Below are 23,335 nucleotides of genomic sequence, written 5' to 3' on the forward strand. Positions count from 1 at the left end.
AGTGAGGGATGAATACACGACTGCCGTGACTCAACACGCCAGTGGGCATTCAAATGCGTCGCCATGGTGATGATAGAACTGTAGGAAAGGTACAAAGAAAACCTCCGAGTGAGATTAGTCATGAGTGAGATCACCACACACACACACACACACACACACACACAGCATGCTTTACTGACCCTCTAGTTGCCTGTGAATTATTGATTCACTTTTTCTCAGCACAATTAATAGCAAAGGCTGCATGGGAATGTTCATTTCAAATATGGAAGTAGCTTATCGTTACCACTGGAGAAAAGCTGCCCGTTGCCTGACCTTTAAGACCAATCATTTATGACAAAGTATTCTTAGGAAAACAGAACTATGATTAGTTATGTAAGGCTAGTTTCTGTCGAAACATATAATCAGTATTACATTTTGTTAATAGTAGTCTGGTAACCGGACATTGTTTTGTACAGTCTCAAGCAGGTCTTAAGTGGTTCTGTATAAATACAGGGTTAAGGTGAGAACAAAGCAGAGAAACTTCAGTCGACCATATGACAGCTAGATCAGCTCTGACTGTAAAAAAGCTGTTTATGGTTTGATAATCAAAAGAGTTTCGGTACGGACAGACTATGCGAAGACATACGTGGGAGTCTTAAACTCCTATCATATAATAGGTGTTTAATTTCATTACAGGAATGTAGTTCTGGATTGACTGTCAAATAAATGGTTCCCTTTTCGGGTTTCATGATAAGCAAAGAGGAAATGAAAAGCTCTTGAGCACTACTTGACCTACATAACATTAGTAATAGATTTTTAATAAGCATCTGCTGTGAAAAGAAACTTTCACTTTTCAGCTTTGGGTGATTAAATCTATAAAATGATTTCCAAAGATTTGTTGACCAACGCTCAAAAACTAACAATGCTCCACTGAAACATCAATCTCACATTATATCTGGATGTTCAGAGCCCCCTGCTGACAGAATAATTCATAAATCTCAGTGAAAAATGACAAACCACTGAACAGTAGACAATTGTTTACTCATACATTATTTAAAAAACACAAAATGTTTCAGCTTTAAATAAACATCACAGTATACAGAATATGTCAAACAAAATGTAGCATCAGACAGACAGACAGATAGATAGATGGATATATACATAGATTGATAGTCAGTAAAATGAAGCGTTCTTAAAGGTTGTCATGGGACAGTCATAGATGGCCTCTGAATCTGCCGGTCTTCCTCTTCGCATTCCTCCAAAGCCCTGTAGTTTAGAAACGTGTGCAAATTAAAAACATGCGTGTTAGAGACGTGACAAGTCAATGTTTCTAACAGCGGACCTAATGCAACAGGATGTTGGCAAACACTGCGTGATGTAAAGAGATCTTATTCTGTGATCTTATTCTTCTTTCTCTCCTTCCTGTCTAAACAAATCAGCTTACTGGTAACCTTAGTACTGGAGCGAGATATGAGATACTACTGTAGTGGGCCTTTTGAAAAGCGAATCACAAGAGAAGGTTTTGAAATGGTGCATCATTACCTCAGATCCAATGTCAACACGCTGCAGAGTGAGGTCTGATGAGAAAATAAGTCCATGGTGAGAGAAAATCAAACAACTTGAAGGCAAATTCAGATATGATAGGTGCTTATGATGTAATACTGGGAGATATATGCACATTTATATGTGCAGAAGCGAATGGATGATACTTGCTTTGAAGAGATGACTTACCAACAACATGATCTCTGGAGTGAACATGTTTCCAGAATTTGTCTTGTTCTCTGTGGAAAGTTTTATTTTATTTGTTAATGTTTTTATAACATTCATATTACTCATATTAGAAGTGTACTATCAGAATAAATGAAATAATTTAAATAATTATATATAAATAATAGAATTACCTACATAAGTGTTTTAAATATTTATATAAATATTTATTTAAATAATTATAGAAATAAACACTATTAAAAAGTTTGGGGTGTGTTTTTTTTTTAAATGAGTCTCTTATGCTCACCAAGGTTGCATTTATTTGATAGTAAAATAAACCGTAATATTGTGAATTGTTATTGAAATTTAACTTAAAATTAAACTTAATATAATTTAAAATGGCTCAATTTTTAGCATCATACTCTCTAGTCTGGTGCTAAAGAAATTTTTTGTATCAATGTTAAAAAACGGTTGTGCTTCTTAATATTTTTGTGGAAACCGTGATCCATTTTTTCACGATTCTTTGATGCATATAAAGTTCTAAAGTCAAGAACGGCATTTAACTTAAAAAAAATCTTAAATAGAAATCTGCAACATCATACAAATGTTTTTACTGTCACTTTTGATCAATTTAAGATAAAAATGCCTGCCAAATGAATAAATGTAAATGTAATTTTAATCAAATATCAGCTTCGCTCTTCAGTATTGTCTCACCTTTGTCTCCTTCCTTCTGACTTGTTTTTGACTGCAAATAAATGGATAATGATTACAATGCAATATATATTAATGAGGATTACATGCATGAATGAAAAACGAGAGGTGTTTTCACTTTTTGTTCCAGTGTTTAATTAAACGGTATGAATATTCTAGTTCATGAGATACCAGACTTAACCAAAGCAAACTTATGAGCAACTAAAATGAGACTCACTATGTCTGTGCACGGCGAAGCCCAGAAGTGACACCACCATGAGGAACAGGACACCCGCAGACACAGAGCCAACAATAACAGCCAGGTCTGTGCTGCCTTTCCATAGACGTGTATGAAAACAAAGGGAGAGGATGTTTTGAGATACCCAGTTGGGCATATTAGATTTGCTGCATTACTATGATGGCGTACAAATCCGCAGTAAGACTTAAATCTTACCTGTAGAGACCTGTGTGCATTTGTGATATCCTGAAAAAGGATGCAATAAACCAGATTTTAGGGTCTTTTTTATATGACATTATGAGGTTTATTACATTCAGTAGTACACACCTGTAATGCATGGGAGAGGTACTGGAGGGCTCATCTTAGAGTACGCCCAGAAGTTGCCCAGAGACACGCTGTACTGACACTGATACTGAGCACCATGTTCATAACGAGTGGGTACGGGAAATCTAGCACTGTGTTGGGTCAGGGAAGCCTGATGGGTCGCCTCAGGTGACAGGACACCCACACGAAATAAGGAGAAGAAGCCTTGTAGATATGCCGGTGACCCCACACACTCCAGAACATGTTGGGATAAAGACAGAGTGGGCACAGGGAGCTCTGTGAGAGGAAACACGCACACAGACACAGATGTATAAAACAAGTTACATGCCAAAGTTCAACACAGTTAGTCAGCTCTGTTTTAAAAACTAGTGAGATGTCTTTCTGCTTACTGCTTACATAGGCAGATGCCTACTTAGGCAGCGTCTTAACAATCATAGAACTTCATAACGTGAATCATTAGATAAATTTCATTGGCCAAAAAAACCCATTGTCTATTGTCAAAAGGGTAGTGATTTATGAAGCACTGCTCACATAGAAGTCACTTTCAAACCAAACAGCTTTCTGTTGGGCTACAGTGGCACAGGTATGATATCACTGTAGGCCAACCGGCATTTAGCATCACACTGGTTCCCTCGACAAAAAAACAACGGCTTTTAGATTAACGTAAAAAAACAAGCTCTGTGATTTACAAAAGTTTATGATACTTTCACATTTTGTCCATCAAGATCATTTTCACAGATGAACACATCTTTTATGAATTTTGAAGCCTAAGTGCAGTCGCCAGAAGTAAAAAGCTAAAGGTAGTCTATAAACGAACTACACCACGGTCCCACGACTTCAACGTCACCATCACTAAGCTTCCGACTCTTTCAGTTTTTACCTAAAGAGTACCTTGAGTTAGAATGATTTATAAGACCACAATTATAAATATAACGAGGCAGTAAAAGTAGATTAAGTTTACCAGTTCGGCGTGATGCCGTTTAATCTCCTCGACAGCCTCTGTAGTCCCTTTTAACCACTTGTTAGCAACCGCCTTTTTCAAGACACGCAATGGCTTCAAAAAAAATCACGAGTGGGGTAATACTGATGTATTTTATGTTGTAGAACAAAACGTGAAAATGTCTTGAGCTTGTGTTCTCAACGGACCTTATTTCAGCCATTTAACCAAAATCCCATTTAAAAAACCATTGGCTTTGAGACGATGGAACCGAAAGTGCTAAAACGCTAACTCGTTTCTGCATTTTGGCCTACAAAGTGATGTCATACCTGCACCACTATGACTTGTTTCGCCCATGAAAATTCGCTGACCAATGATTAATATAGCCGCCCATCTTGGAGCTCTAGACATAGGCAGGAACTGCTGTTAGTGTAACCCCTCCGGCGTCCTGGTGTACTCGCACCGCTCAGAGCGGGATTCAAACATATTAGGCAGGCATGGTAACAGGGACGCTGAAGATCACTGCTTCTAGCATCTGTCGCTAGGCCGCCTCTTGAGATCAGGGGAGTGAGGTTTACTCCTAGCTGGCCTCTGTTACATCATTATGTTGCCAAGATAATGGCACAATAGCGAGTATTGGGTAAAATAACACATTTCTTAAACTTGAAAACTATTTTGATCAATACTTCTCAATGTTGAATAAAATATGTATATTTATAATGCAAATCTTGAATTTGTTCCCTAGCTGCATCTGAATTCACAAACTGTCAGAGTATGTACTGCATTATAAGTTTTATGTGTGAAAACATGAATACAATGCGGACATGATACGTCCACGGCACGCCATGTTGTCATTGTCATGATGACCGGATATATTACGATATTAGCAGGATAGTAGATCATTTGGGTATTTTACACATACTGTTTTATGAATACTATTTTATAAGCATTCCAACCAAGTGTGTCGCACACATCCTGAAAAGTGAAGCCAAAAATGTTTCGATCACCCCCTGGTAGTTCATAATCCCCGCCCTCTCCATGTAATCGAATGGAATCTAAGTAATCAAATTTCCTGTCATTTTAGGTAGTTCTCATCACGCTGACATATGTTTAAGTGTTTGTTTTTACAATAAGTTTGGTTTTAGTTAATTATTTGATGCTATAAAAAGGGGTGTAAAGCCATGATTGACAGTTGTGCTTTGCGATTGAGTCTGTGAGAGCGGGAGTATGAGCAGGACCTTGATACTGTGGCTCCGCTTCACGACCACTACTCTGCAGACTCAGGCTCCAAATGATATCATCGGCACAAAATGTCAACAGCCACTGTGTCTATGGTTCGAACATGATGTAGGGAAATTGGCCATGACTGAGCCTGCTGTAGTGCATTTTGAGATAGCTTTCTGCCTTAAAGGATATAATTAAGTTATATACCTATAATGCCTTGAAATTCCGCCTCAATATTCATGCTAAACATAGATCAATATTAACACTTGCCTTAGTTGTTCTATCAAATGTTTAAAAACAAGACAATATGGATGAGATGTAATCAGAATATAGCACCAATCTGACAGTTTTCTCCTCACCTATGACAGTAATCTGTACCGGCTGACTGGCTGTGGAGTTCACTTGTCCCGTCTTTGGTAATTTGAGTTGGTAGAGGCAGACGTACTCCCCACTGTCCTCCCATCCCATTGTCTTCACACTGAAGTGAGCTTCCTGGGACTGAGACACCAGCTTGGCTGGGGCGACCATGGAGCCAGGGGTTCCTTTGGCTCTCTGGAGCAGGAGGAAAGTCTCTGGGGGATGTTTCTGCTGGTCAGGTGGAGCCTGACAGTGAAATGATAGTGTCTCACCAGGCCTCACATGCCCACTAGAGGGCTCGACCATCAAGTGAGGGGATGGAGGGGGACTGAAGTCTAGAAGAACAAAGAAAGTTAAGAGCACGTAGCATTTTAGAATATATGTGTGCAAAACTAAAGATAAGAGACAGAAATACAACGCTAAAGATATAAAGCACTGCTGGGTGGAGTAACTTGGTTTGGTGGTTACCAAAAGAAGGTTTCAACTCAACTAGACAGAGCCGTTTCTTTAACCGTCACACCTCTGTGACCTCAAATCTTTCCGCTGCAACACAGCAGTGAACTACCAATACTAATCCTGTGCCTCAGCCGATGTGACAACAGAGATTTATGCAGGATCATTAACACACACACAAAAAACATCTAATATAATAGGTAACACTATTTCGATAGTCTACTTTAGACATTCTAGTACTAACTACAAGTAACTTTGCAACAACATGTCAACTTATTTTAACCCTAACCTAACAGCCTACTAATACTCTGAGTTAGTTGACATGTAGCTGCAAAGTTACTTATAAAATAAAGTGATACGAAATACGAAATAAAGTGTAATATAATATAATATAATATAATATAATATAATATAATATAATATAATATAATATAATATAATATAATATCAAATCATATCATATCAAATCATATAATATAATATAATATAATATAATATAATATAATATAATATAATATAATATAATATAATATAATATAATATAATATAATATAATATAATATAATATGAATACTCACCTTTTGGCTTTGGCTGCATGTAGAAACTGATCATGCTGTTTTCATACTGACAGCAATACAGATTCTCTTTCTCTGTATCTTTTCCCACAAGCATAAAGCGAGCCCTTTGTTCTTTGGTTAAATGCTGTACGGTTTGTATCCGAGTGCGATTTTTAAAAAGTTTAAATTCAAGTCCACCATAACCCAGCGGAGCCTGACAAATCAACTCCACAGAAGAGCCTATGACGGCTGTCTGGATCAGGGTAGGAGCCGGTGGGACAGAGATTTCAGCAGCTGAAAAGATCAAGGAAAGACAATATATTAGTTACATTACAATTCAAGTACTCATATCATGTGTGGTCAAGTAGTGAACCAACTAGATTAGAAGACCTGGGCCGGCATGGAAATTCGTGCTGGTCTAAAGTGGATCTTTTCAAGTTAAGTATAACAACAGTAAAACATGACAAGCCAACTCAATATTGAAATGAAATTATGTTATTACGTTCGAACTAAGTGTTTTATACTTTGTGACTTGCTATGTGATTGAGATGACAGTGATTATATTGAAATATAAATATGAAATGTGAACACACTTACCACTAAAATGCTGCTTGAGGATGATCAAAGCTGTGAGGAAATACCCACAAAATGACATTCTTCAAGTGCTGGACTCCAAATATTCCAGGTTCTTCACACCTATTAGAGTTTCAAAAATTCTAGAGATCTGTGTATTTGTCTTTATGACTCAGTGGTAAGACAGATGCTGAACCTCCCTTCCCATTCACTTGCACAAACTTCCTCAGCACGCACTAAAGACACCAACGAACATGTTTCATATGTTTAAGAAAACCACTTCCTTCCATCACATAAAATGAAGAAAGGCAGAAAGACACTCCCATGAGTGGCCCTAGTGAGCTAATACTTCATATGACAAAGACAGGAAATTCATGTGCAAAATTGTCTCACCTATATGTGTCTTCTCCTTCTAAACAACCTTAAATGTGTCCATTAAAGTGTGTAGCTCTGAAGTAAGCAGGACTGTGAGCCACAGACATTGAGGAGGACGTATTGTTCCCAATATCCAGTTGAGTCGACCAATATGGTTTAATTAGTTCTTCCCAGCCCTGAACATGTGGTTAGGATAGAAAATGCAGAAACTGTATTTTAAATCCAACATCATGTTTACAGCAGCTGGGAGGAACTGAGGTCATTTGATTGTTTTGTCAGTGTCACATGGACAGGAAAAACAGCTATTGCCATGTGTCTTATCTTGGGTATTGTCCTGCTTTGTCATTCTTAATCATTGAGCACTTTTAAATTATTGGATTGATAGCCCACCTGAACATCTCATAAATGACCTTTGACTCCCAAGTCTAAGTAATTTGAGCCTATGTAACCCACCCTAAAATAATGTATTTTTTGTCACATCTAGCATTTCATTATGAAGCTTTCACAAACAACAAGCACTCCTCAGTTTTTGTTTTAACTTTCATAATAACCCTCTAGATTACATTTATAGGCTACTTCTAAAATGTAAATTTGTTTGCCAGAATAATAAGGTAATAATCTGTCATTTAGTCACGTGGTTAAATGCACAAAAAAGGAGAAACCAGTGGATGTGGCGATCATGAAGCTACTAAATCTAAAAAATATATTCTATGCAATATAATGAAACTACTTTTAGGGAAATTTCCCAATGTTTTAGAAAAATTTCTAAAATATTACCCATCTGGACATAAAGTTCCAGAGAAAGGTTTGTACACATTCTTTATTACGTTTGTATTCCTCATTTTAGAATAACAGTAAAGTCATGAAAAACACACGAAATAACAGAAATGGAAGTATGGGCATTTTCGTAGTGATTAAAATATGTTCATGAAACCAAAACTCTCTTATGTTCTTAGCTTCTCCAAAGTAGCCACTCTTGCATATATCACAGCTGTGCAAACTCTATGAACTCTCTCAACCAACTTTATGAGATGCCACCTGTGAAGATGTCTGTTTGGAGTAATGGATTAGGCTAAACACAAGCTTGCAACTAAGATTTGAGGACATTGAAGGACATTTTTGTTATATTCTGTCCGCTTCTTTCACACAGGCTGTGCTCTAGTTTACCTTGCAGACTCAAAATGCAGGAATAATCAGGAATAATCAGACCAAAGAGTTGGATTTCAAGACCTTACTGACATTACTGATCTGCTTGTGTTTAGTAGCCACTCATTTGAGCGACCTTACCCTGCTCGATTGTGTATTTTGTCCTCACAAGCCCAAAAACTGCAGAAAAATGATGTGCTCCATTCAAATGAGTCAATGCTGTTTTTTAAACAAAGGCAGCTCAGCAGCGAGGCTTGACGTTGTAAATGTGTGTATGTGCTGTTATCTGTGGAGAAAGAGGCATCAGAGGGACTCAGAGCTCTATTATCTGACACGGGACAGGAGGCTTCTCATCAGCATAAGCACACTGATAACTGCTCTCCAGAACATAATCACCTACTGAACACCGGCCTTCTGAGAATCGCACACTCGCACAGACGCTGAACTCAGTTTATGTGTGCCATGAATTTCAGGAGAGATGAAGCACATGAAATTAGAGTTCTGAGTGTAAATTTATATTTCATTTAAGCTCCCTTGATACTGTCTGCAAACAATCTTCCACTCATCTTAGCTTGCGATGTCAGCATATATAGTAGCTTATACTACTTTTAAGCATTGATTATGTTTTAATAATAACATCATTTTTTTTATTATCATTACTACTATTACTATTACTACATAAACTACTCTTATTTTTATTTAATTTCAAGATAATTTAATTCCTTTTATTTTACTTTAAATATTATTTTTGAGAATTATTAGCCAATTAAACTGCTGTATTCAACTGCATATATTATTCATATTTTATTTAAGCTTAAAAGGCCATGAGAAAGCCATAGCAGGGATATTTAGCAGAATTAAACAGGTGATAAGATGAATAATGTGTTGTTTAGTTTGTCGGCCACATTGCTTCATTCTGTTAATTTGGCCGAGTTTAACTTACCGAATTGCAATGCACTTTCAAAATTCTAGGCTCAAATTTCAACTCCACCCACAATCACAACTGTCAGGGGTCTTAAACGTAAGTTTATCACTGATAGAGAGAAAAAGAGAGGGGGACAGAAAGAGGGGGAAAGCGTCACCAGCATTAATGCCACTGTGAACTTTATTTTTGTAAATATCTTTTGATTTTAACACTAAGTTCTGGGTTCCTGCCCTTTGTCTATTGCACATGTCAAAGTATTTTTGGACAAAAGACGACGTATATATTTGCCACTTTTGGCGACATTAGAAAATTATTTCTGTATCTAATAAATGCTGAAAGGGCACCAAACGGATGGCTGTGACTCAAGCCGTATTGCCCTCGTTTTCAAACTTCTGCAACGCCTCGGAAAACATGAAGGTATGTTTGTTTCAGTTATTTATGGATAAAATACTGCTTTTTTTAAGGTAATCACAACTGTAATTGTTCATTTTGATGCAGAGATCACTTACCATGATGACAGATGAATAGTTTTATACTAAGTATGAGTGTATAATACAAAGTATGCAAGTTAAAATCTCCAATACATCACCTAAAGAGATATTTTTGTACTGTAAATTTTTTTTTACATACTTGATTGCACAATTCAAAAATGGTTAATCAATAAATGTAAATATCAATTTTAAAATATTTGATGACTCTAAAGACTTGGAAGTTTGAAAAGGGCTGTTTGGATCTGGACTGCAAGGATCCACACCAAAGCAACGGCAACTTCAAACCTTCACAGTTTCTGACAGACGAAGACCCTGATGATGGTGAGGGATGCTGGGATATGGAGTTCCTGCTGTCGGACTGGGGCGATGCATCGCCTGAACGGTCCAACTCTCAAAACTACACTCCCCAAAGGCCACCGCCACAGGACCAGGTTCACAGTCCTGATCTTTACCAGGTCCAGGAGCTGAATGGACAGAGGGACCAGACAAGATCAAATAGACACCAAGCGTCTGTCACAAGTTCACTGGCTGAGCTGCTTCCTCATGAAGCGACTTTAAGTTCCTCACTGCCTGAACTATTTAACGGAGGATATTTGGAACAGCAGCCGCAAACGGGGAAACCATTCTCACAGCCAGAAACCCCCCATCAGTTTAGTACTTTCCCTGTTGCTAATGACATGGACAGAGAAAATGAGAGAAACAGCATGGGGAAGATGAAGTCGTGGGATTTTGGACACTACCCTCAGCCTGCACCTCTGATACCCTTCCCCGACTCCAAATTTGTCCAAGCGTCTGGGATCGCCATGGACGCACTGGTCTTTCCTCCACACCATCCCTATAACTTCATCCAAAACTACTCGCACCCCAGACTCTACCAGCAACAAGTGAACTACGTCCACAGGCAGCCAGCCAACCACTATCTGTCCACACAGACCATGGTGCCAGACTCCACAGTGCCCCCTGCAGGCCTGGAGGGGAAGCGCGTTCGGAGAGGGGTGGTGAAGAGGAAAGCCACGGTGCACAGTTGTGAATACCCAGGCTGCCATAAGACTTACACTAAGAGCTCCCATCTCAAAGCACACCTCCGTACACACACAGGTAAACTGAACATACACTGTCAATGACAAAAGCGCATGCATCATGTCCATGTTTAAGGTCTTAACATTATAGAGTGGGATGTTTTTAACTACATATCTGCAATCCTACAGTAAATTCATCTCAGTAGAAAATAGCCTTGCATTTCCTGACTTTTGACTACGGTTTCACATGCAGCTAATTATATATACATATATATATATCATCATATATATATATCATCATAACATCATATCCTGCTGCTGATATTCAGTGTGGTGTCCAAATTTATTTCATATGCTCAAAGCCTATCGTTTGACTGCGCCTTTAGAGAGAAAAAGACCATAAGACTGAGCTGTAAAGCATCCAATTACAGCCTTTCAGCTGAGTTTTCTGAAATAGATTATACCACTACAGACCATTATGAAAAAAAAAAAAAATTGAAATAATGACCCTGTAGTCTCTGCAAAGGATTGCACATAAAACACTGAAAAAAGTGAAAAATGTGTATAGACATTGTCATCAGAATTTCACAGACAAACAAAACAAAGCGAAATATACAGAATATGTAGAGGCAGAGACTAGAAATGCAGACCGTTTCTTCACCTTCTGCTGTTTCTGATGTCCTCAGGTGAAAAACCGTACCACTGCTCATGGGATGGTTGCGGGTGGAAGTTCGCCCGTTCTGACGAGCTGACAAGACACTTTCGAAAACACACGGGACAGAAGCCATATGAGTGTATGCTCTGTCACAGAGCCTTCAGCCGGTCCGACCACCTGGCATTACACATGAAGAGACATGTGTGAGCGCAGACACAAACAAAACAGAGAATACACACATGCATACACACAGAGGTTAGTCCATGAGGGCATTTCAGAGGCTTTGAGAGGACCTGTGTTCAGCTAAAGATTGTTTATACATGAAAGTATATTAGCACTATGACATGACCATATAACTGACATGTACACACTGTACATTATGTGAAAAAGGAGATGAGTTGGTGATTTTGTTATTATTATTAATTTGTAATCATAAGCAGATTTCACACCGATTAATAAGAAACAGTAAAAACATCAGACTTATTTCCAATCTGGACCCTTTAGCTAAACTGTATGAATTGGGAAACGGTAAATAATTAATTGAAATCCACCTATCAAAAAAGGGATTACTGTGAAAAGTGGACAAAAAGTAGTTAACTGGCAGGACATTGCTGTAATGTTCCATAATTCCTGAAGAAAATTAATTGGAATTAGTTCATGTACATAAATAAGCAGAAGTGTATGTAGCTTAAAGTGTGATTTTTACAGAAAATTATAAAAAATATATGTTGCTGTTCAGCTGTGAGCATTGTATCATTTTATAATTTTGATTTAGTATTTACATCTAGTTTCCTATTTATTGTCTATAGTCATTATTGTGTGGAAGTTCTGTAGCATTTTAAATGTTACCAAAAGTCATAAAAGTCTTCATGTGTAATGGTAATATCGCTATTTATATAACAAAACACCATCAAATATATTTTGCTTTTTATATTAATGTTAATGTTTTTGTGAAGCATTTAGTGTTTTACTGAATGATCTATTTATGTGATCGTATTCAATAATAAAGCAACAGCAATTCTGTCCTTTCTGTAAGTCTCATTTCCAACCAACAGATGGCATGGCAGAAACTGCTCCAGTGCACTGGATGAATGTGAATCATAAAGTAAATACTGGTACATATATAAGTAGACCCACAGTAACCACAAACCATGCACACCATAAACACAGGTAAACAAGATTTACAAGATCTGATAGTTGGTTTACGGTGTTAAACCTGTTTGAGGGGGAAGCAACTGAGAATAAGTAGCCTGGGTTATGTTTTGAGCGTCAGACACACGACACACTGATTTGATCACTGAGGGGGCATCTGAGGACACAATGCATTGTGGGAGTTAATAACAATTATTTAAATTTAGTAGAGCTAATTAAAACACATACATGGGTAATGAACGATTGTTGGGATTTTTTTAACACTGCTTGTTTGTCAATGACAATTTGTCTTTAATAAATCATACTTTGAGGACAAATTTAAATTCATTCAAGTTAGCTGAATCTGATACAACAAGGACAATCTCAGGACATTCTCAATTAGAAATATGTCTACTGTATATGTTCTCATGTTGTTCCAGTGGAGTTGTATGTTAATCACTGATACCACTTTAGTAGAAAAAGAATAAAACATCTTGTCCTCAGCTCTGGGGCACATTGCTGTGCCTAATAAGATCATTGTGAATAACATTATGTAGTTAAACAAGGATCAGCGACCCATAGTGAAAGACAGGGAGGAAGAAGGGAGGGAGGAGGTATAAGGTCACTCAACAGCTTTTGAAAGAACAACAGCTCACCACTCAGCGGGACTTGATTTTCATAATCATACACTGTTCGTTCATTGGCCAGAGGAGAACTGGCCCCTGACTGAGCCTGGGTTCTCCCAAGGTTTTTTTCTCCATTCTGCCACCTGATGGAGTTTTGGTTCCTTGCCACAGTCGCCTTATTCCACCTTTGTTGCCATTGGCTTGGCTTGCTTAGTTGGGGACATTAAATTTAACATTTAATTTAATATTCAACAATAATATTGATCTGCCTGCATTGACACTATTATACAAGAACTGAACTGAGCTGGACGATGACATCACGGTTTACTCCAGAGCGGCTATATATATATATATAAATTAAATTAATAACTTTTTTTTGAAAAACAAAAATGAAACATCACTGAACTTACTTAAGCTGCACTGTGACGCTATTTTCTTCTGGAAACAAACTTTTTTGCAATATTTTCCTGTTATCTCTGTAAAGCTGCTTTGAAACGATCTGTATTGTAAAAAGCGCTATATAAATAAATGTGACTTGACTTGATTTTGTCCATCAGGAATTGACTGGATCGTTGTGGTTTGCTATTGGTCGATCTTGTGTGAGTGACAGGTTGTCCCGCCCTCACGCCAGTAAACACATCATCAGAGAAGAGCAGAGATGTCGCTGCAAGAGGGAGGGGAAGTTATTTTGATTAAATATTACGAGGGCACATGCTTTTTTTTTTTTATAATGATGTGCACGGATAAATCATTTATAATAAATACTGTGATATTTCATTTCAAAAATAATATGTTTGTTTTCAGACTTGCACAATATGCACCATAAACTGAAAACTGCACAGAGAGAGAGGCGTGATGAGTAAGTGTTGACATCTCTCTGTCCTCAACTCACCCTGTGATATCAGTCCAAGAGCTGTGTGTGTGTGTGTGTGTGTGTGTGTGTGGAGGCCCAGTGACTCAGACTCAAGCAACTGCCTTAATGTACTTAATCTAACAGACTTCACAGACCACAGCAGGTCATGTGTTTGTCCTTATTCTGTAAGAAAACAACTCTTAAAACATGATATTGGTTAACTGGTCTTCATAATTTTAAAGAAGCCACATTAATTTATGCCCTTTTACAACATCTTGATTTTGTTTTTGGGGTCTACAAATATGTTTGAATGTTTAAAAAATACATATATTTTCCCAGTCAGTAACGCTCTGGGTGACTTTTCCAAAAGCATTGTTAGACAACTATGGTCGCAGGTTCTGTCGTTATCAGCATAGTTCAACGAGTTGGTGTTTCCCAAAACCAACAAACATTCGCAAACAGCATCGCATCGCAAAATAAACAAGCTGACATTCAGTACATTCTATATCTTTGATTTAGAGAATTAATCCTCAGATGCCATGTAGGCTACATAATTTATAGCAAAAATTCTGGCATTAATTCGATCTCAAACGGATTAATTAAAAGCTATTGCACCACTTGCGTGACATCATTAATCAAAGTGATTGAATGACAAATTTGTGACCATGCGGCTTGGGGAAACAGTCGTGATTAGCTGGTTGATTTTCTTCAACGATGCATCGTACTATGGTTGACAGGTAAGTGCACTGGTAGGGCTCGGCCTGTGCAGCAGAGCACATGCCCTTTTTGCCCTTACACACCGAAGTGCCCTTTCTTTTGGTGGTGGTGTTTTTTTTTTCTTCTTCAATAAATCAATGCTATTTGTCACCCTTAACGTCTGTCTGTCTGTTTTACAAATATTTAGCCAATGAAAGTTCTTAAAAAGAGCTTGTGTAAATCTTAAACTGTCAGTAAACCTGATAACCCCGCCCCCTATATCTGATAACCCCGCCCCATATATCTGATAACTCCGCCCCCTCTATCTTGACTGAATGAACTGAAGTTCCGCAGCAGCCGCACAGCAGACAGCAGCTGAACGAAGTTTTGCAAGGGTAGACAAAGATCTTGTTGTTTGAATAAGTACTAAACACTATGTCTGTAAAGGCTCATATTTTATTTTATTAATGTCTGACTGAGACACGTGGGACCTGAGAGAGAGGTCTAGCATTTGCCATCTAGTCATAGCCAATACATACATAAATAGCCTGTGCATACAGTAGCATTTCATCTTTTATAAAATGTGATTTTGGCCAAATGTATTTTACAACAGGAAAAACTGAGCGCCCATGTTAACCTGTTGATGAAAATGTAATGTGATGTCGCCGGCGCCATTTTAACGATGGACAAAATGCACATTTGCACACATTTGCTGGTCAAAAACCCTGTAACTGCATTTGAGTTTGACTTTTGTAAAATATTCATATTTAATCATGTTGTGATAATAATATTAAATTATGGTTACGCTGTTGTATGGGAAATGCATCCCTAATTAGTTCCTGTCTCTATGAGGCCCCTCCTTCTGAAAAGCGCAGTGTACTCTGATTGGTCGTCTGGACCAGTGTGTTGTGATTGGTCAACCGCTTCAACCCTTCAACCCTAACCCTAACCTAACCCTTTATTTTGCGTTTGCCTTGCGTTTGAATTACTTAAATTAAGAATATTGTGACGTTTATGGTCCCGGAAGAAAACTCAAGACTACAATCAATTAGTTTCGGGGAGTCAGAGACAGTGCGCACTGATATAGAGAATAACTCCCTTTTAACTTCTTTAACTGATCTTTTTCATGCTCAAACAGCAACATTACTCACTAAAGAAAGTTGAAAATGTAAAAAAGCAGGTCCTCTTTAAGAGTAAATGGACAAAAAATAGTGCTATCATTTCTCTTTTGCAGTTCTGTGCATATTTTGTAGTTTAATGCATATTTTGATTCGAATGTGACTTTAATTATTGATGTTCTGTTGAACTGAAATTACTACTAAGACTAATGAAAGACCAATATCAGTCAGAGTAATTGCTTACAAAAAACAAAAAACAAAAAAAAAACCCTCCTTTTGGAATAAACTAAAACTCTCTGGATTTGTGAATCATTAATGCAATAATGTGGTTAAGTATATGATCAAACTGGTTGCCCATGCACACTCTATTAAGGGTGAAGGTTCTTTTAGGTAAGAAAGAGACTATTGGCAAAGTATGACAGGAACACTTGAGAAATGAGATTTCATTTCACGCTTTGTTACAGTGGTAACTCAATGAAGAGCTGCTTTATAAAGGGTCTTTATATTGTTTATTTCTGGCTGTCTGAGGACAACAGCTCTTTTTCAAGACAGCTCCTATGCAAGACTATTTGTATATCTGTCCTTTCTAGGACTTTTCTAATTTATTACCAATTCAACCTTCTGCAGGCCAAAGGTCCCTTGGTACACAGAGACAGACCAGTCATTAAATGGCAAAAGCAGCACTGTATAGCACTGATGCAGAAAGCACAGCATGGTCGGTAAGGAGCTCTGCAGGATTACACATCAACTAAATCACTCCTCTTAAGCTTAAAGACACTAGCTTTCTCCATTCAGCATGGCTATTGTGTAGATTCATTTGGTTAAAGTCGACATGAAATCAAAATTGACCCTATTTACTTTGTTAGCACATATAGTCTTGTGGTGAACAATTAACACAGGTTAGGGTTTTTCCAGACTAAAAGCTTTTAGTTAAAGGAATATTCCAGGTTCAGCACAAGTTAAGTTTAACCAACAGCTCTTCTGCAGATTACCACACACACACACACACACACACACACACACAAAAGGAATTTCAACTTTCTTAAATTAAAAAAAAAAAATATATATATATATATATATATGGCTAGCCTACTCACTTAGGTAAAAAGTGATCAGTTGACTTAACTTAAAAAAGTGAGGAAACCTGTTGCCTTAAAATTATTAAGTAATGAACTTCATGCATAATTGCAAAGTTATGTGAACCTGACAAATCTAGTCTAATTACATCTAGAGATCAACTGTTTCTGTTACTACCAAGTATGTCAAAAAAAATGACCATAAATAAATAATGAATAGCCTACTGTATGTTACAAATATTACACATCAAAATAATGAACCTCAGAAGCAATAGGCCAACTTATAAAGTGCATTTACAAGAAACAACAACACTAAACAAGTCATTATTACTGTAATGAAAACACTGCCACCATTTGAACATTTGTATATTACTGCCCTTAACATTGTGATAAGATCTTTTCAAAAGGAGATATTTTACACTCAGTTTGTCTGTGCGTAATCCAGCGCGCGCGCGCCTGTTGCGTTCGTGTTTCTGACGTCTGACGTCGAGTTCAAACGGTTCAAACCAGCTGACCTCGCGAGCCGCGACCCGAGCTAAACCCTTCAGAGAAACAGAGAGATTTGAGCAGCAGTTTACAGATGAGGACATAGCAGCTACTCCTGCGCTCGCTACAAGGAGGACAGTGCTTTTCTCCTGAGTCCTGACTTCTTCACATTTTAAAGTAAACCATTAAGCGTTTTACTGGAAGGTAAGCAGATATATATATAAGTAATTTTGACAGCTCGTGATTGGCCGTAAACCATGGTCCATAGTATAGGCTATCACGTAGAAAACTTTGTAAAAAAAAAAGCCGCGTAAAACATTCTAATCTTTATTGAGCGCGTTTTTAAGAAAACGCCACATTCTGCTATAGCGTACAATTTTGTGTTAAAATGACTAGCAATTTTAAATATTACCTTAGCTCTGATTAGCCTATGCAACATGTGTTCTACAAGAGTTGTCAAATATATTCTTCAAAGTAAATATGAACTTTGTTAAACATTGTTTGAGTCATGCTATCATGATTTTCATATCACTTTTCATGTCAAATATAATGTTTCTTATACCCTGTAACTTAGTTCCTTTTTTTAAATCTTCCTTTTTATAAAGGGTATTTGAAAGTGAAATTTAAGCCACAACCTTCAAAAGCTGTTGTTAATTAGAATTTAAAATCAGAATAATGAATTACCAGGTTATGTTAAAATGTCCATATAACAAACAATATACCTTTATTTTAAATTTGCAATATTGCTACAGTTATGTATTATGTGAGCCTACATAAACACCTCAGTTTTATTTCTGCTCTCAACCACTAGGGGGAGCTAAAGGTCTTCAGGACAGCAACAAAAAGAGTTTCTTGAATGCCAACATTACAAGACCTGCGAGTGTCTTGAGATTTCACACATTCATTAAGCCCCAGACTCACAGAATGCGGGACCAAAGTGTAACGCGGGCAGAACAGAGACTGATTTACCCGAAAGAAGTAACTGATCCAGTCAGTCAGGAGGGTGCTGGATCCTTCACAGAAGAAACAGTGTCCAGCAGCATGATAGCACGCTCTTCTCTTATCCATCCCAGAGGTCTGAGACGCCAAGAAAGAGCAGAGACCGTCGGCAGCATCACACTGCGTCGCAAACGTGAGTCTATCCCTGCTGTGAAAAAAGACGAAGGTTATTGGAACATGCGCAAAAAGAACAACGAAGCTGCCAAGCGTTCGCGTGAGAAACGCCGCATCAGCGACACGGTGGTAGAGAACCAAGTTCTGGCTCTTCTTGAGGACAATGCACGCCTGAAAGCTGAGCTACTGGCGCTTAAGTTCAGATTCGGTTTGATCAAAGATCACACAGATTCACCAGCGCAGATCCGCTCATATGGTTCATATAACCAAACATTTCCAGCAATACCCTGCTACTGCCCCAACACTAACCCACAACCTGCCCATGGACACCTGTTGTCGATCCCACAGCAAAACTATGGGTTCTTCATCCCTGGAGGATCAAGCATTGGGAGCCCAGAGCTCTCAGATGATGCTGTAGGTGAACATAGTATTGGACCCTATCGAGGTGACGAACAGCCAGGCCGTATCGCAGAGGTGGATACCAATGTATTAGTGTCGGGATGGCAAGAGAACAACATGAAAGGTCTTCCTCATAAACTGCGTTTCAAGACGCCGTGTAGAATTGAAGGTGCTGAGGTGGAAAATCTCTCCTCAGTTGTACAGTCTCAGTCGGGTGTAATCCAGAGGGTTTCTGGACACACACACACAGTGCCATCAGCTTGTTCAACAGCACATCAGAAAAACTTCCATTCACAGATCTACAGAAAGTCACAGCGCTATTAGATTCCAGCTAAAGCGCTTTGAATGAAGAAGTGGCCGGGCTCAAAATACTGAGATCGCATCTGTAACACCTGACTTCTGACCAATCCAAAGAAAGAAGCTCCCTTTTCTGATTGTTACAGACAAATATCAGAAGCCAGCTGGATGTTCGCTGGAACAGCTGGCAATCGGAGCCATTTTACATTCTTGTGAAATTTTCATATGCTTGTTGCACCACTAGTAATGTTCATAACGTGCTGGATTAAATTAGAAATATTGTGAAAGCAAAAAGCTCTCCTGGTTTCTCCTGTACACTGTTTGTGGCGGATTGTGCGTTGTTTAACATTCAACATTGAACCTTCACAATGCAATAAAATCGAAAATCGTTTTCTGTACCTTTCCTATTCAGCACCTGTTCTGTTTTCATGAAATTTCTGTTTATGGATTTTTGGTTTTCTTAGTTTGTTTAAATTCACTTGGGATTCAAAGCATTGTTCTTATTTTTTTTTACATTCATTTTACATGTCAAAAGTGATCTTGCTTCATGAATAAAGTGTATTTTTTTTTTTTACTCAGAAAGAATGGAAGTAAAATGCCTTTTTTTTTTCTTTTTTTTTTACAAACTCACATTCTTTACAAGGTCTATATTTACCTCCATGTTAATAATCTATAAGACTCAACAGAGAATGAACTGTACTTTTTAAAGAAACTGCTTATGGTTTTGCTCAGACGTTTGCAATCATGACCATTGCATTTTTATTATTTAAGATTGTCCAGAAGCTATTTTTAAAACACACAAATTATACTGTTAACACTACCATTCAAAAGTGTGTTTGTTTGCTAATAAATTTTTTTTGGTTACACTTTATTTGAAGGTTTCCTTTTTACAGTGTAATTATACAATTTATTACCTTTTGACTTTTTTTTATTACTTTTATTCAGAAAGGATGCATTTGAAAAGCGACAGTGGTAGTAAAGTGTCAAAAAGCAAAGACATTTATAATGTTACAAGATTTCTATTTTATTTAAATAAATGCTGTTCTTTTGAACTTTCCATTCATAAAAGAATCCTGAGGGAAAAAAATGCATCACTTTTTCCACAAAAATATTAAGCAGCACAACCATTTTCAATATTAATCAAAATAAATGTTCTTTCTTGAGCACCAAATCAGCATATTATGATTTCTGAAGGATCATGTGACACTGAAGACTGGAGTAATGATGCTGAAAATTCAGCTTTACCATCACAGGAATAAAATACATTTTAAAATATATTCAAATAGAAAACAGTTATTTTAAATTGTAACAGTATTTCACAATACTACTGTATTTTTCATAGTATTCATAGTATTTTGAGTTGCCTCTTCCATCATTGATGACTGCAGCAACCTTGAGTTTGAGTGGTGAAGCTGGATCTATACCGGGCAACTGTAGGGAGAATCCAAATGTGAAAAGGGGGTCAAAAACTATATTTGTGATGCTTATTTTAAATTTGTATGAGATTCTTTTGTTAAATAAGCATCATGCAGAGCAGAACTGCACATATTCATAGAGTAAATGATACTTTTTATGTATTAATTTAACTCACATGAACCTCATACTCAGTGGTTGGCGGATCTTTACCGGGCAACAGTCTTTGTCTCCCACAGTTCTGAAGACTCAGTGGCTGATTACAGCAACAGCTTCAATGTCAAAGCAGCGTCAGCATCTACGGCTATTTAAAGATGTGAGAGTGAAAGTCATTGATTCCCTATAGTAAGGTGTGACTTCAACATACGAAGCTGAAAGAAACATTGTGGGAATGAAAATCTGAATCAGAGGAAAATGATATGTGAATAACACCTAACCCATGGTTTTAAGCCTAAACTTGACATAAACTGTAAATGTGTCCCTCAGATCAGATTTGTTGATTGCAATGTTGATCCAGGAACATGTTGTACATGGTGAAATCACTTTCACTGTGTTCTTACACCAAGGAGTGAGTAGAAAGAAACTATTTATTTCCTCTAGAGATTCCCACAGTTCCACTGTCTGCGAGACTACATGTTCAATGTCAACATCAGCACTTCTGTTGCCATTTTAAGCAGCGGGAGACAAAGTTATTGATTCATGAATGCATTTTTTGCTCACTGTTAAACATGCAAAGCAATGCAAAAAGAAACAAGCCAGCAGCAGTGGATCGAAGCAGAAGGTTTACAGGCTCATCCGCCTAAACTGTGCTCTGTATTCTGTATGGCTTTCGGGCAGATGTTTGGGCTGATCTGTGTTGGGTTTACCAGTATGAATAAACTTATTAATTTAATGTGTGAAGGAGCTTAGTTAATGGGGGGTAAGTCATCAAAGAGTCAACGTGAAAAGTGTGAAATGGAAATAATAATACTACATTTACATTAACTGCTAATATGCACCCTGGTGTAAATAGTAACATATGTTTTGCAGACATAGTCCCAGACTAAAATGCATGTTTGAGCTGCTTTATCGGAAAGCAACTTGCATTGACATAACTTAAAATATATCAGTGCCATTATTTTGTCTCAAGACAACAGAAATATATTTTTCTAAGGCACATTTTATAAAAGCTACTAACATCCTAATTTAACTAAGGCCTAATCCTGCTAAATCTAGAAACCAGGCCTATATTTACACTACTAATATCCTCCAGATTATCATTTTAATTAGCTAATAATTAAGTATTAGAATGAAAATATTATTATTAATAATATGTCTGATATAGAGAACATAATATTTTACTAAATATACTTGATGTTGTGTCTCCAATCTTATAATTTGTTAGGTCAGAAGAAAACAATCTTTAATAGTCAATCCTGATACATGATTTTATGCAGTAAAACACTGATTATTGAAAATGGAAAATTTGTCGAAATATCATCATTACATTTTTGTTCTAATAAACAACTTGTAGGGTCATGACCTTGAGCACAAGGCTAGTAATGGCTAAATTACCTGTAAAAACAAATACATAAAGTCGTTTTTTAACAGGCACAGTTATAATAATAATAGTAATTGTTATGGATAAATTATTATTAACAATAACATTTAACCGTCTGGTCATTTTTGACCGTAAAAATTGTACGTTTTTTTTTTTTTTTTACTTCATCGGAATGGTACGAAACTTGGTAAAGGTTTTGGCACTTGCTATGTGAACACACACACACACACACACACACACACACACACACACACACACACACACACACACACACACACAACAAAACTTGTTTAGATTTATGGCTTTGATTTTCTTGCAGTTTTAGAGTAAAACGTGTTTTTGAAAATATATATTTCATATAAAATTGAAAATAGTATTTTTGAGCATTTTTAAGTTCTTCACTACCAAGCTTTGTTTACATAATTATTGGTTGGCTGTTGACTACCACACAATCAAATTTGTGTTTTTAAAATGTACTTTAACATCCCAATAAACAACATGCACATCTACAACATAAAGATGGTCTTGATTTGAACACACTGAGGTATCATTTTATTAGACATTCTGCTTATATGAATGAGGCAGGATTTCATAATATTGCCCCGACTCATAACTACTAACATCTGCTCCCCTTGGATCTCAGATCTACTAGTGGACCGGCAAGCAGACAATACAGCTCCACAGAGGATGCCTACGCTGCTTCCTGTTCCATGATCCACATTAGATAAACACACATTGGGTTCTTTGTCTCTCCCAGCACCCCTCATCAACCCCTCTCTCTCTGCAAGGAGGAAGGGGGTGTGGGGGGGGAACCAGTTGCTAGGCAGGCAGCATAACGGTTGCCTAGGGAACTGTAGCAGACGCAGCTGTGAGTGAATGGGGGAGAATGCAGAGGGGGAGGGAAAGGCAAGTTCAAGGCCAAAACCCCCAATCTGCG

The 23,335-nt window shown here is 37.5% G+C and overlaps 3 protein-coding genes across 5 annotated transcripts; 2 read left to right on the top strand and 1 right to left on the bottom strand.

The window, feature by feature from the left end:
• Window positions 1-999: 999 nt before the first annotated feature.
• LOC311300770 (alpha-1B-glycoprotein) lies at window positions 1,000-8,611 on the bottom strand. Of its 2 annotated transcripts, none has more exons than XM_084425296.1 (10): window positions 7,064-8,611; window positions 6,488-6,760; window positions 5,459-5,791; window positions 2,942-3,214; window positions 2,831-2,860; window positions 2,615-2,710; window positions 2,401-2,431; window positions 1,711-1,760; window positions 1,522-1,556; window positions 1,000-1,245 (listed from the first exon to the last, which is right to left on the bottom strand). In XM_084425296.1, exons 1-10 carry the CDS (start codon window positions 7,119-7,121, stop codon window positions 1,153-1,155), a joined length of 1,272 nt encoding a protein of 423 aa, XP_084281422.1. In that variant the 5' UTR covers window positions 7,122-8,611; the 3' UTR covers window positions 1,000-1,152. The 2 variants fall into 2 exon arrangements, with proteins under 2 accessions (XP_084281422.1, XP_084281423.1); XM_084425297.1 differs by having other exon boundaries at window positions 2,615-2,706; window positions 7,064-7,304.
• Window positions 8,612-9,589: 978 nt separating this feature from the next.
• Window positions 9,590-12,675, top strand: klf1 (Kruppel like factor 1 (erythroid)). Of its 2 annotated transcripts, none has more exons than XM_084425302.1 (3): window positions 9,590-9,902; window positions 10,189-11,074; window positions 11,682-12,675. In XM_084425302.1, exons 1-3 carry the CDS (start codon window positions 9,837-9,839, stop codon window positions 11,855-11,857), a joined length of 1,128 nt encoding a protein of 375 aa, XP_084281428.1. In that variant the 5' UTR covers window positions 9,590-9,836; the 3' UTR covers window positions 11,858-12,675. The 2 variants fall into 2 exon arrangements, with proteins under 2 accessions (XP_084281428.1, XP_084281429.1); XM_084425303.1 differs by having other exon boundaries at window positions 9,600-9,902; window positions 10,198-11,074.
• Window positions 12,676-17,696: 5,021 nt separating this feature from the next.
• Window positions 17,697-20,058, top strand: nfil3-3 (nuclear factor, interleukin 3 regulated, member 3). The gene is made up of 2 exons (XM_084425726.1): window positions 17,697-17,840; window positions 18,448-20,058. Exon 2 carries the CDS (start codon window positions 18,561-18,563, stop codon window positions 19,470-19,472), a length of 912 nt encoding a protein of 303 aa, XP_084281852.1. The 5' UTR covers window positions 17,697-17,840; window positions 18,448-18,560; the 3' UTR covers window positions 19,473-20,058.
• The last annotated feature ends 3,277 nt before the right edge of the window (window positions 20,059-23,335 follow it).

The sequence above is a fragment of the Rutilus rutilus genome, assembly GCF_951802725.1.
Source record: "Rutilus rutilus genome assembly, chromosome: 12".
Taxonomy (NCBI): Eukaryota; Metazoa; Chordata; class Actinopteri; order Cypriniformes; family Leuciscidae; genus Rutilus; species Rutilus rutilus.